The sequence below is a fragment of the Mya arenaria genome, chromosome 14 (genome assembly GCF_026914265.1).
Source record: "Mya arenaria isolate MELC-2E11 chromosome 14, ASM2691426v1".
Lineage (NCBI taxonomy): Eukaryota > Metazoa > Mollusca > Bivalvia > Myida > Myidae > Mya > Mya arenaria.
This window is the reverse complement of record NC_069135.1, coordinates 40,072,259-40,084,528: the sequence shown is the minus strand read 5'-3', so window position 1 is coordinate 40,084,528 and position 12,270 is coordinate 40,072,259. Positions and strand designations below refer to the sequence as shown.

At 36.3% G+C, this 12,270-nt stretch overlaps 1 protein-coding gene across 7 annotated transcripts in view; it reads right to left on the bottom strand.

The window, feature by feature from the left end:
* Positions 1–12,270, bottom strand: part of LOC128217257 (filamin-A-like) — a 95,688-nt gene that overhangs the window by 36,814 nt on the left and 46,604 nt on the right. For 6 of the 7 annotated variants that reach the window (XM_052924275.1, XM_052924273.1, XM_052924277.1 and 3 more), the window contains exons 22-34: positions 11,937–12,233; positions 11,283–11,567; positions 10,672–10,947; positions 9,875–10,162; positions 9,082–9,366; positions 8,481–8,765; positions 6,041–6,325; positions 4,837–5,121; positions 3,367–3,651; positions 2,570–3,151; positions 1,175–1,348; positions 546–709; positions 197–356 (exon numbers count right to left, since the gene is read on the bottom strand). In XM_052924275.1, coding sequence (XP_052780235.1) covers positions 197–356; positions 546–709; positions 1,175–1,348; positions 2,570–3,151; positions 3,367–3,651; positions 4,837–5,121; positions 6,041–6,325; positions 8,481–8,765; positions 9,082–9,366; positions 9,875–10,162; positions 10,672–10,947; positions 11,283–11,567; positions 11,937–12,233 — 3,651 coding nt within the window. The remainder of the gene's footprint in view (positions 1–196; positions 357–545; positions 710–1,174; positions 1,349–2,569; positions 3,152–3,366; positions 3,652–4,836; positions 5,122–6,040; positions 6,326–8,480; positions 8,766–9,081; positions 9,367–9,874; positions 10,163–10,671; positions 10,948–11,282; positions 11,568–11,936; positions 12,234–12,270) is intronic. The other variant, XM_052924280.1, reaches the window with a different exon arrangement.

Genomic DNA, 12,270 nt, shown 5'->3' with positions numbered 1-12,270 from the left:
CAGCAGTATTTCAAACAATTAAGATCTGTTCTATTGTGAGTTATCTTACATGACTTAATTGAAGGCATTAATGCCAAAATCAGGTTATTCTGCGACAAAAAACTAAAGAAAGGCAATTCTGTCAATATGTGAGAGTGCAGCTTTAAATGCTGAGTAAAAACTTAATAAAACCAATATATCTCCATTATGATCTTACCAGGGATATCCTGATCGGCGAACTTGACAGTGATGTCGTAATCTCCCTTCTTGATTGGAAGGTACTCCACCTCACATGTGCCATCACGGTTGTCTTTGCAGTTGATCTGGGTCTCGGCAGGCCCGTCAATAGCCAGGGCAAGACCGCCCTGTCCAGCACCCTGTTATAAAAGATTGTATATTTTAATTGTTGATTTGTTAGGGTGTAAATTATCAGTCAGTAATGGTTTCTAAACAGGAATCGACCATGACTTATAACAGCTTACACATGAAGCAATCCTCAAAATTAAGCTTAAGTAACTTGTATAAACTATGAAATAAACTATGAAAGACCAACTTTTAACACATACCTTGACATCAACGGTGAAGACCTGTTTCTCTTCTGTGTTTCCACCTTCAAGCCCAGGCCCATAAGCCTTCACGCGGCTAGCATCACACCCGGGGGTGGCGTTCACCTTGATCGGGCTCTGGGGGATCGGGCAGTTTTCGTAGGTCACATCAATAGTGTTCGGGCCTGAAGAAAGGTTATCATTATTTCAAAATTCAGCTAATTCACCCAGTTACTAAAACTTAAAATCATGTTCAACATGTCTGTAAACTAATTAAGTCCAGAATACCTTAGTCAAAATTTCAAGTCTACCTGCATATAAGTCTTTTACCAGAAATAACTTAATATTGTTCAATATACATTTTAACTATGGCTGATACAAAACACAGACACAAAGTACCTTACATCAAAGGGAGATGATCTTAAAACAATCCCAAAAATATCTCAAGAGAAATCTACCTTATTAACAACCAAGGGAGGTAATTAAAACAATATCACAAAACATACCTCAAGAGTAGCCCACCTTGTTCAAAACCAAGGGAGGTAATAAAAGCAATAGCCAAAAAATTATCTCATCAGTAATCTACATTGTATACAACAAAGGGAGGTAGTATTTCAAATAATCCAAAAAGGATTTCAAGAGTAGTCTACCTTGTTCATAAGGTGTGTAGAGCACATCGTAAGTTCCGTCATTGTTATTCTTGACCAGACTTTCTGTTCGTTTACCGTCGGGGCTTGTGACAATGGCACGGACTTTGCCCTCACCGACAGGGGTGACTGATTTAGCATCGACCGTGAATCCGGTTGGTGAGTCCAGGAACACACCTGGAAAATATAGAAGAGGTTTGGTGAAAATTCACATCCTTGTTTTTTATTCTTATCAAATCTGAAATCTAAAAGACTAAGTGTTTAACTAAGAAAAATATCATTTTTCATTTTTTGACATCATAAATCAATATCAACAATGTCATTTTAATGATGAATTATAAAAACACAAATTAAAGCAAATCAAATATTTTGTTACATGTAAAACATTGAGCAAATTTGGTTATTTGTAGCTGTAATTTTTGGAAATTTGAATTCATCTGTACACACATTTGAGTTGGTATATTCGACAGAATTATAGATATTTCTTACAATACATTTATTTTTATTTCAGAGGAAATTTTACAAGAGTTTTTACCAAACCAAAAATGCTCATTATTTACATCAAATTGTTAAAAGCAAAAAAAGTCATCTCAGCATTCCCATGCTCAATTTGCTGAAAAGAATATTAGTTCTATAGTTTGCTGAAAAAACAGAGACCTGGGGCCATATTTATAAAGCAACTTTATAATGTTCAATTTAGCTTAAAATTTCAAAAAAGAACAATCTAAGAAATACTTAATTTTGTACCCCAAAATAATGAAAAACTAGAAAAACATAGTCAATTGAGTTAAAACATAATTAGAACTAAATTTAATACGTTATAGAGGAGATGCAAAATATTCTTAAAGGTAAAAAATACCACATTTTTACTTAATTGAAATTTTCTTACTTTGATTATTTTTTTTGCCAAGATGCTTTGTAAATGCGACCCCTTGATAAAAAAGACATGTTAATCTATTTATGTCAAACAAGAGAAAAAATACAGGTTAAAATACAAGTTGGATTTGTTCAAGCTATTTCCTAACTACAAGCAATGATTATTACACATATATCTTATAAGGAGAGACAATTCACTCCAAGGTTAGTGTCTACTAAATTTAATGAAAACTCAATTTCATTTCAAGATGCTGAAAAAGAAAAGAAAACAAAAGAAAGTGTTAAACATTTGCATCCAGAGAGGTTTGAAAATCAACACTGCTTAAGATGTTACATTCAAAATTTATTTCGTTCAACATGCAGGCATTGTTATAAGAAATTCTACCTATTACATTTTTCATGCACATTTTTACAAGTTCTAAGATTCTCAGTTTTCAAACATCTAAAGAAAACTGGGTGCATAAAGTTTCAGAAACACAAAAGAAAAATTTCCATTCCATGCCGATAAACCGTGTAATTTACCAGGCTCCAACCCAGGTCCGTACGCTCGCACTTTGCTGACATCAATCTTTCCACTGGGAGTAACGTTTGCCTTGAAGGGCGATTTCGGAATATGCTCATCACCGTATGTGACGTTGATGTTGTAATCCCCGGGAACTTCTGGGTAGTAAGTAACATCACAGGTTCCGTCTTGGTTATCGACGCATTCGATCTTGCTCTCAGCTGGACCTTCGACGGTAACACCGATTCCGCCTGGTTTTGTAACCTCTCTTGTGTCAATTGTGAATCGGCAAGGTGCTTCAGCAGTTCCCTTCTCGAGACCAGGTCCATAGGCCTTGACCTTGCTAGATGGGGGACCTGCGGGTGTAGCGTTGACGGGGAAGGGCGACTTTGGCACTTCTTTTCCGGCGTACTTGACAGCAATTAGATGCGGGCCTTCTTCCAGGGGAGCAAACTGTGTCTGGTAGCCTCGGGCAGTGGGTTGTACAGGGAGTTCTCTAACCTGGCCGACAGGGTTGGTAGCGGTAACCTGGCAAGGAGCATCAACCACTCCAGTCTCGGCAGTATCAATAATGATCGGTTTAATCTCTCCCACTTCAACAGCTGAAAACAGAAATAAAGGAATTATTTTAATTGCAGTAATAAACAAGTGCATATTTGAAACAGATATACTATCAAACACAATTGGATTGAAAGGCTTTATTGTATGGCAGAATAGTGACAACACATTTCTAGGCTTTTTATAAGTTTCCATCTCTGAAATGGCCAATTTAAAACTAAACCTGATATCTTTGAATTATTTTTGTGATCACACTTACGCTGTTCAAGTCCAGTGACCTTGACCTTGCTGAAATCAATGGCAGGTTCAGCCATAACATTGAATGGGGACTTGGGCACTTCTTTTCCGTTAAAGTCCACGTTTACGCGATGGGGGCCAACCTCTTGCGGGGCCAGAGTGGCAATGTACCCCTCGGGAATCTTGCGAGTTGGCAGTTCCATGGTCTGACCTCTTGGGTTTGTGACCTGGACTTTGCAAGGGGCATCTGGCTTGCCAGTAGTAGAGGTCATGACCGTAATCGGCCTTGGTTCTCCGACCTTGATTGCTAGAAAGTGGGGTGATGATATAAAATGTTTAATTTTTGTTCAAACCTAGTGATAATCACAACAAAATTAATCATCAACAAATCCTGACATTAGAATAGTTAATGAAAAACGTCTTCATCCTTTGATCAAAAGTTAAAACAGTGGTACCGAAAATTTAAACATAAATAGCAATATATTTCATTAGCAGTAATTTGTGAAAATCTACAAGATAAATTACTTGAACATAATATGAAACACATAATAAACCAACCAATGACACACACATGCAATTATGTTTGCCCATGATTGTGCATATCCACACTTCAAATTGTGCAGCATCTTCCCACAGCATTCTCAATAGCAAATCACATACACTTATTATAGCATTAACTCGTAAATATCTAAACAGAGCATCAGTTTGTAAGTATCTAAACGTGGAACACGTAAAGCTCGATGTAAAAGAGATACAATAATATTAAAAGTGCCCTAATAAGCAGATAAGACACTGAACAGCTTATTACATAATATATGCTCAATTAAAACTCAATGCTTAATTAGCCTTTGCTGCTGTCTATATTTCTAACAGCCTATCTAACAGAGCAGCATTTAGATCACAACCCACATAATTAGAATTAGAATGTATAAAGAAGCATTCACATTTCATTATAAACATTGATTATTACAATAAAAGCGTTGTATTACATTCTAAGAGCTGAAAGCTATTGAATCTAATTCTTATAATTTTAAAACAAAGAGTGTTTCTTGTAGATCTTACACATCCAAAATCATGCTTTATCTATGGAAGTTGTTCCATCTCAATTTCATGCTTGATTTCATTTTCATGCTCAAAGATTCAAGCTTCCATTTTGCAATTTTCATCACAGTGCAAAAGACAGCAAATTTAAGCACAGCAATTTTCAATCTCCACAGTGCTCAAAGTTAGCTTAAAACGTTCAGGAACATTTGAATCATATCGACATAAAACAGTAGAAATCATTCCGACATACATTAACGACAAGCACAAGGATGGAACTTTCATGGTATTTCACATAGGCAAAGCGAATTGAAAACAGCCAGAAGCTGCTACTTCTGTTTGTACAACAACTTGATGTGGGTATAAGGTAAATGCAAGAAGACTTTTCATTCTGGTAGGATGAAGATCGATGTTTATCCATTCCCGAGAACAGAGTGCATTGCCTACTTACGAGTGTCAAGACCTAACACGTCAACTGCTCCGAGGTTAACTTTTGGTTCAACATTAACCGGGAACGGCGATTTTGGCACTTCTTTGCCAGCGAAATTGACGTTGACTTTGTGTGGTCCCTCTTCGAGTGGAGCAAAAACCGTCTGATATCCCTCGGGCGTTTGTTGGACAGGTAGTTCTTTCGTTTTGCCTTGTGGGTTTGTTGTAGTAACTTTGCATGGCGCGTCTGGTCTTCCAGTCTTTGACGTGTTGATTTGGACTGGTCTTGATTCGCCGACTTCGATAGCTATAAAATTTCATCACTTGGCTTAAAGCAACGCCACACTGGCCACATTTTAAGAATAGTGTTCACATAAGTGAACAGATTTTAATTGAGAGGGATAAGCTTTCGTTTAGTAACAAAAAAAACACTATTACATATAGAAAAGTAGAGCAATAGTAAGAGAACTGTAAAAAATTAACACACTAAAAGACGAGAAAGTTTGAAACAGTGAAATTTATAACCATTATATGAGAAAAAATTATTTGTATCTTTTAAAAGTATAAAAGTCAAGAAAAGGAATGCAAACATGGTTATTAAAGGAAGCCACAGGCAACAAAACATGCACAAAGTGGTTTCCTTGGTATTGAAACATTGAATCTGAAAGCTAGATGTTGTATGTAAGCATTATCTAAGAGTTTTAAAAATCTTTTAAGTCCTTGCTGCAAAAAGAAGTGTCCTTGAAGTCCTGATATCTTTGTTCTGGAAGTAAACTAACTACTGTATGACCAAATAGAGGAACCCTATTTTAAAATTCTGTAATCCTTGGTATTCAATGTTTTACATTTGTCACATATGCATTTGAATGAGTTTAGAAGATACAGAAAAAGCAGATATTCATATATCATTGTTCAAGTGTGACACAAAATTGAAACCATAGGCATCTATAATACCAGTGTTCTATAAGCAACAAAAATAACATTTATGAGCCCCCCCCCCCCACACTTCCTGTATATTGGTCATCTTTACTAACTACAACATTCACATTTTTAACCTACAACTGAGGAAAATTGGAACTCAAATTCTAAGCCAAGACGTGTTGATGCCAAGTGTGTAAATATTGGTACTGCAGTTTTTTTGGGGCTACGTTCCATGCAAGAGCTTTGTATTCAAGCCCACTGAACTCAGATCTCGAGCTTTCATCTTGCCAGTGCTCTACACTTACGAGTCTCCAATCCAAGAACTTGAACAGTACCAACTTCAGGTGCGGGCTTGACATCGACCTTGAAGGGTGAGTCAGGCACAGGCTTGCCTGCGAATTCAACATTGACCTTATGCGGGCCGGGCTCAAGAGGAGCAAATGCAGTATCGTAACCGTTGGGTTTCTGCGATACTGGAATTTCAACTGTCTTGCCCTTTGGATTGGTAACTGAAACTTTGCATGGAGCATCAGGTTTTCCAGTAGCTGATGTGTCAATCGTTATCGGTCGAGTCTCTCCAACTTCAATCGCTGGTTAAGAAAATGAGTTCACTTGTCAATTAACATTAACCTGCTGAATTATAAATTGGTCCTATTGTTGTAAGCTATGTACTCCTTTAGAACCAATGACTTTAACAGCCCCAAAGTTCACACTTGTAAATACAGCACACTCATATTAATTGTAGACAACATTTAATACTTCAACTCTATCAAAATCTATAATTATGTTATAAATCACAACATTTACAACTGCATTTAATTGCAATAGTCTCGAATCATTTATCTGATTATATATTGTTATCATATAAGTTTTTAAACTATCATTTTTGACTTATTTCATAAAATAAAATATGAGAAAATATGAGAGTCATTAGATACAGGAATTAACAATTAATATACTATTTATCAATCAGCTATTTCTTATAATATAAAGCATTACAAAATAAAAGTATAGCATTTCAAGTGAATAAATTCCTAGAATATTTGCAAATCAAGATATTAATAGAAACGTCAAATGATAATTGTTAAAACATAAGAGATGATCAACTATTGCAAATCATGTTAAATGTTTGATGTTATAAAACAAGCTCATGCTGACATTTTTATAAAAATACAAAAAAATGGCGGTCATTGTTACACTAGGTCAATTCTGTATTGACTTTTCTGAAATGTATCTCTGTTTTTTTGGAGAAAGGGGTGTGAGAGACCATTTTTTTATCAGGTCACCAGTCCAGTATTTGTGATTGATTTTTTTTCTGATTAGGCCATTTTAAGTAAGTTTTTTGTAATTTACAATTAAAAAACTTTTTTTCACACCTCCATCAAGTTAAATCAAACTGTAGGACTATCAAGAAACTACCAGTTACTACAAAAACATTTCCATACAAACAAAAGTATATGTATTAGATATAATATATGGACACCGATCATTCCAAAATCACTGACATCGACATGCGGAAACTTACGAGTTTCCAATCCCATTACTTTAACAGCACCCACGTTCACTTTTGGAGTAACATTAACCGGGAAAGGAGACCTTGGTACTTCCTGACCCGCAAAACTAATGTTAACCATATGGGGTCCGGGTTCTACGGGCGCGAAAACTGTCCCGTATCCCTCAGGGATTCGCTCAGTAGGGAGTTCAAATACTTGGCCCCTAGGGGTCGTTACTGTGGCTCTACAGGGGGCATCAGGCTTGCCGGTCGATAATGTGTTGATCATGACTGGTCTAGGCTCCCCAACCTCAATTGCTGGGAATTAAAAAATTTGGTTCAAAAATGAACTTTGGGGTCATTGTTTAACTTTTGGATATATAATGTTTTTTTTCTTTTGGGGAGAAAAGAAAGTGACAACTAAGTCAGATGTCTGTCCAATAAACATGCGCTGAAAATGGATCTACAAATTTTCCTGAAACAAAATACTTTGTTAGTTACAAGTATAAAAAAGCACACCGATGACAATTAAAAATAAAGCATACTTCTTACAGCAAACAGCTAATATTGCTTGCAAAAAACGTTCAGTTACAATTTTTGCACAGTGGTTTTACACAAATACGCAATAAAGCACTGCCGGGTTTTAGTAAATACAATTTTTAATCTTTGGCGTAAGATGGTTGTTTGCACAAGTATGCTTTGTTTCTTTGGCTTCATTTTGTCACAAAACCTTGATACTCGACCATGAATTATCACAAAGACAGGAGAATTTGTTCCTTTATTTCCATCTAAATATCAGTCACAAACAAATATATTTGAAAATTCTGGTTTCCATGGGAACTACAAAAAAAAATTCATGGAATTACCTTAAAAACCTTGTGCTCCATCGGTCTTGCCAAAGATCCTTCGGTTAATTTGAATTGACAAATAAATCACAATTTCTTGCATAAATATTGCATTAAACTTCTGAAACCATTCCATTATTCAAAATCATATTTAATGCACAATTACACCAATCATGGGCTTGAGACCTCAAGAATTAGTAATCAATACAACCGCAATAAAAAAGATTGCTGAAAATTTCAAATGTAACATGCTTTTTAAAGCGTTCTTTTAAAAAGAAAATCAAAAATTACAGACAGAAAAACGGAAAGAAATAGATAACGCAGAGTGCACCAGCCAAAAAATACAGCAAAAATTTAATACCCAAAATGCAACACAAGAGCCGAATTTTCCATTCTTAATCCACTTACGCGATTCCAACCCCTTAATTTCAACTTTAGACTCATCGATTGGGGTTTCAACCTGAACATGATAAGGTGATTTCGGCACTTCTTTGCCAGCATATTCAACCTTAACATTGTTATTTCCCCCTTCTTCAGGTGTGTATAGACATTCATAGCCCTCAGGGACTTTTTTAGTAGGCAGTTCGGTGTAAGGAGTTGTAGGACCTTTGGCAAGGACACGACAAGGTAGATCAGGCTTTCCAGTTTGTGCCGTTACTACAGTAATGGGCCTTGTATCTCCAAGTTTTATAGCTATAAGTACAGAGAAAAGGTTCTGTGAATTAAATTTTCAAAACTATAATCATAAAATTTAAAATTAGTAAGAAATTTAAAGAATAAAGTCAGTTATTTGCACCAACTTCATCAGTGTTGGAGCTGATTTGATATCTTCCATATTTTTTTTTATTGAACTTTTTAGAAATGGAATGTTTATAATTTTTTGTATTTTGGCTCAGGAAACAAGAATTTTTTACAAAACCAATAAGAAATACACAAATACACAAAGATAGATAATGTTCAAAGAAACTATCACTAAAAGGCGCACAACAACCAAACGTCTCCAACTTACGTGTATCTAGCCCCTTGACCTGCAATTTTTTAATATCGAGCTTATCTTCTACATTAACACTGACAGGCGATTTCGGAACTTCGCTTCCCGCCACTTTGACATAAATCTTGTAAGGGCCTTTTTCCCTTGGGTTGAAAGTGCTTTCATATCCACCTGGAACCTTTTTCGTTGCTAGGAATATCTCGCGTCCATCTGGAGAGATTGCTGTAGTGATGCAAGGGGCTTCTTCGTTGCCCGTGTCTTTAGTGATGATTTGGATTGGTCGAATATCATCGACTTCAATAGCTGAAAATAGACAATGATATATCGTATTTGTCAGATTCAACTTCAATAACTGAACGAGATCATTTTTCATCAACTTCAATATCTGAAAACAACAACTTTTTAAAAGCTGAATACAGACAATAAAATATTTTCATTAACTTGATAAACTGAAAATAGGCAGTGAAATATTTAAAAACATCTTCGACCACTTTTTAGTTATCTTTTCAAGGGCAAATCCAGAAATTGACATTAGAGGGGGCCTTACATAGGAACACAACATTTTGACATTTCCCTTTCCATTAAACCAAATTTTTAACATTTTAAATGGGGTTGCCTTCCCGCTGAATTTGTTAGTGACTATTACTTTAATCCAACCAAATTCTTGTGTCACATTACTTAACATCACATGGTGGTGCCAATCTTATATCTTCAATTACAAATTCTGATCAATAAAACAACACAAGGAAGATATGAGGAAAACTTCTTTTTAAAGTAAAATATTAAGGTGACTCAATTAACTCTAACTTACGTTTTTCAAATCCTTTAATCTCTACTTTAGCCAAGTCAACTGGAGTCACAACATCCACACTGAATGGGGAATCAGGAACTTCCTTGTTATCGAAATGAACTCGCACAAGATGTGGCCCAGTTTCCAAAGGAGCGAAAATGGTCTCAAAGCCATCCTTGGTTTTCTTGGTGGGTAGATCCGTGGGTTTACCCTTGGGGCTGGTGGCGACCACTTTGCATGGTGCGTTAGGTGCAGCCTTCGCCTCATGAGTGATGATCGCAATTTGTCGCTTCTCGCCAGGCTTGATGGCTGAAATGTTGTTATTCACCGTATGTAAGATATATATTGAGAGTGCCTTAATGTAATACTATTTACTGACAAATAATAATTACAGAATATTAATCCTTTGTTAAAATGGCTGACTTTTCCCTACGAAAATTTTTTTCCAGAAAGGACTTTCAAATAATAACATTAACAAGTTTGTTATTAGAAATATAATTTTTTGTAGGTCATTTCACAATTTAAAAACACTAAGTACAAGTAGATCACCCTTTAAAGGGCCTTTTTAACAAAGATTTTAGTTTATTTTATTCTTAATTTTAAATTTTTAGTGTCATAGTTACAATTTTTGTTGCCTATTTTGAAAATGTACAAAAAGCTGGGATAATAATAAAAAAAATCATTGAATTGCATTTTGTGACGTTTTAACAGATTTAAGGTTACGCCTTAAATCCATCATTGAAACAGCCCCCAGAAACATCAATGTTACTTAATCACTCAATAATTCTCAGACAATGGTTCCTCAGGGGGAAACTTACGTGTCTCCAAGCCTTTAACTTGGACTTTGCCAATATCCGTCTTAGGCTGCACCTCAACGCCGAAAGGCGAGCCTGGCACTTCTTTTCCAGCGGGCTGTTCCACCTTTATTTTGTATGGGCCCTCTTCCAAGGGAGCGAAAATGGCCTCGAAGCCACCTTTGGTCTTCTTGGCGGGCAGATCGGAGGGTTTGCCTTTGGGGTTTGTGGCAGTGATTTTGGGGGCTTCGGATTTGGGTGTCTCAACCGTGATTGGTCGCTTTTCTCCGACTGTCACAGCTGTAAGGTACAGTATGAGAAACTTAGTTTTTGTAAAACTATCAGGATCCACAAACAGACGAGACGATTAAATAGCAGATTATCACAGAGATAATTTTGTTTACCGTAAGATCAAAATTTAGAATATATATATATATTCTTTTTTCAAACATTTTGTTTCAATATAATGGAACAGTTTATCAACCTTTCATCAAAGATAGAATTTCAGTTATGTTGTTAAAGTTAACCCATTTGTTTAACACTATACATTGCAATAAATCATTATCCTTGATTATAACATAAATTAACTGGATGCCATTCCATGTAATAAATAAGTGATAAAATTATTGACTTACGAGTTTCAAGCCCTTTCACTTTTACTGGCGCGTCTTTTGACTTTGGCTTCACCTCGACGGGGAAGGGAGATTTCGGAACCTCTTTGTTTGCGTATTCAACCTTCACCTTGTTGGGTCCGACTTCCAAGGGCGCGAACAAAGCCTCATAACCCTGAGGCACCTTCTTCACTGGAAGATCTTTTGTGTCGCCCTTTGGTCCGATGGCGGTGACTTTGCAAGGTGCGTCAGTCTTGCCAGCGCCTGTGGTGTCAACAGTAATGGGTCGTGTTTCCCCAACTTCAATTGCTGAAAAAAAAATAAGGAAATGGGTTAAATAGTTTATTTCAAAACATTGCTCAGATCTTTTCACAATATCATTAAAACATACTTCTATAAAAATATCCTCATTTTGCTTACGCAAATTTGTATCCAAATATAATACTTAAGACAATCTTTAGAAAACGGACAGTGTACATGAACACTATAACAAACATCTATCACATACTTTTTGGATTATATTTACAAATAACAAGCCCAGCCATATAAGATTTTGAGAAAGCCAAGCAAAAATTTAACCAAGCCTTTTGGGCATGTGATCACATCAAGCAGAGCAGTTGTAAATTATTCAACCTACAGAGTCATAAATCAAGCAGGCATATTCAACCTTATACTCACGTTCTTCAAGGCCCTTCACCTCCACTTTTCTCACTTCCAGTTTCTCGACCTCACACGTTATCGGGGAATCTGGAATTTCCTTTCCATTATATTCAATCTTGAAAATATGTGGGCCAGGCTCGTTGGAGGTGAAGAAAGTCTCAAATCCTTGTGGGATTTTGTCGACCTTGGGCTCAAAGTTGCGACCTTTGGGGTTCTGGACAGTGACCTTGCAAGTTGGTTCTGGAGCGAACCGGTTGGCTTTGGCCGGAGCAGTCACTAGGGCCTTGATGACCCTCTTCTCTCCCATGGCCATTGCTGAAATAAAAATACCGTAGTAAGTCTAACATTTGAA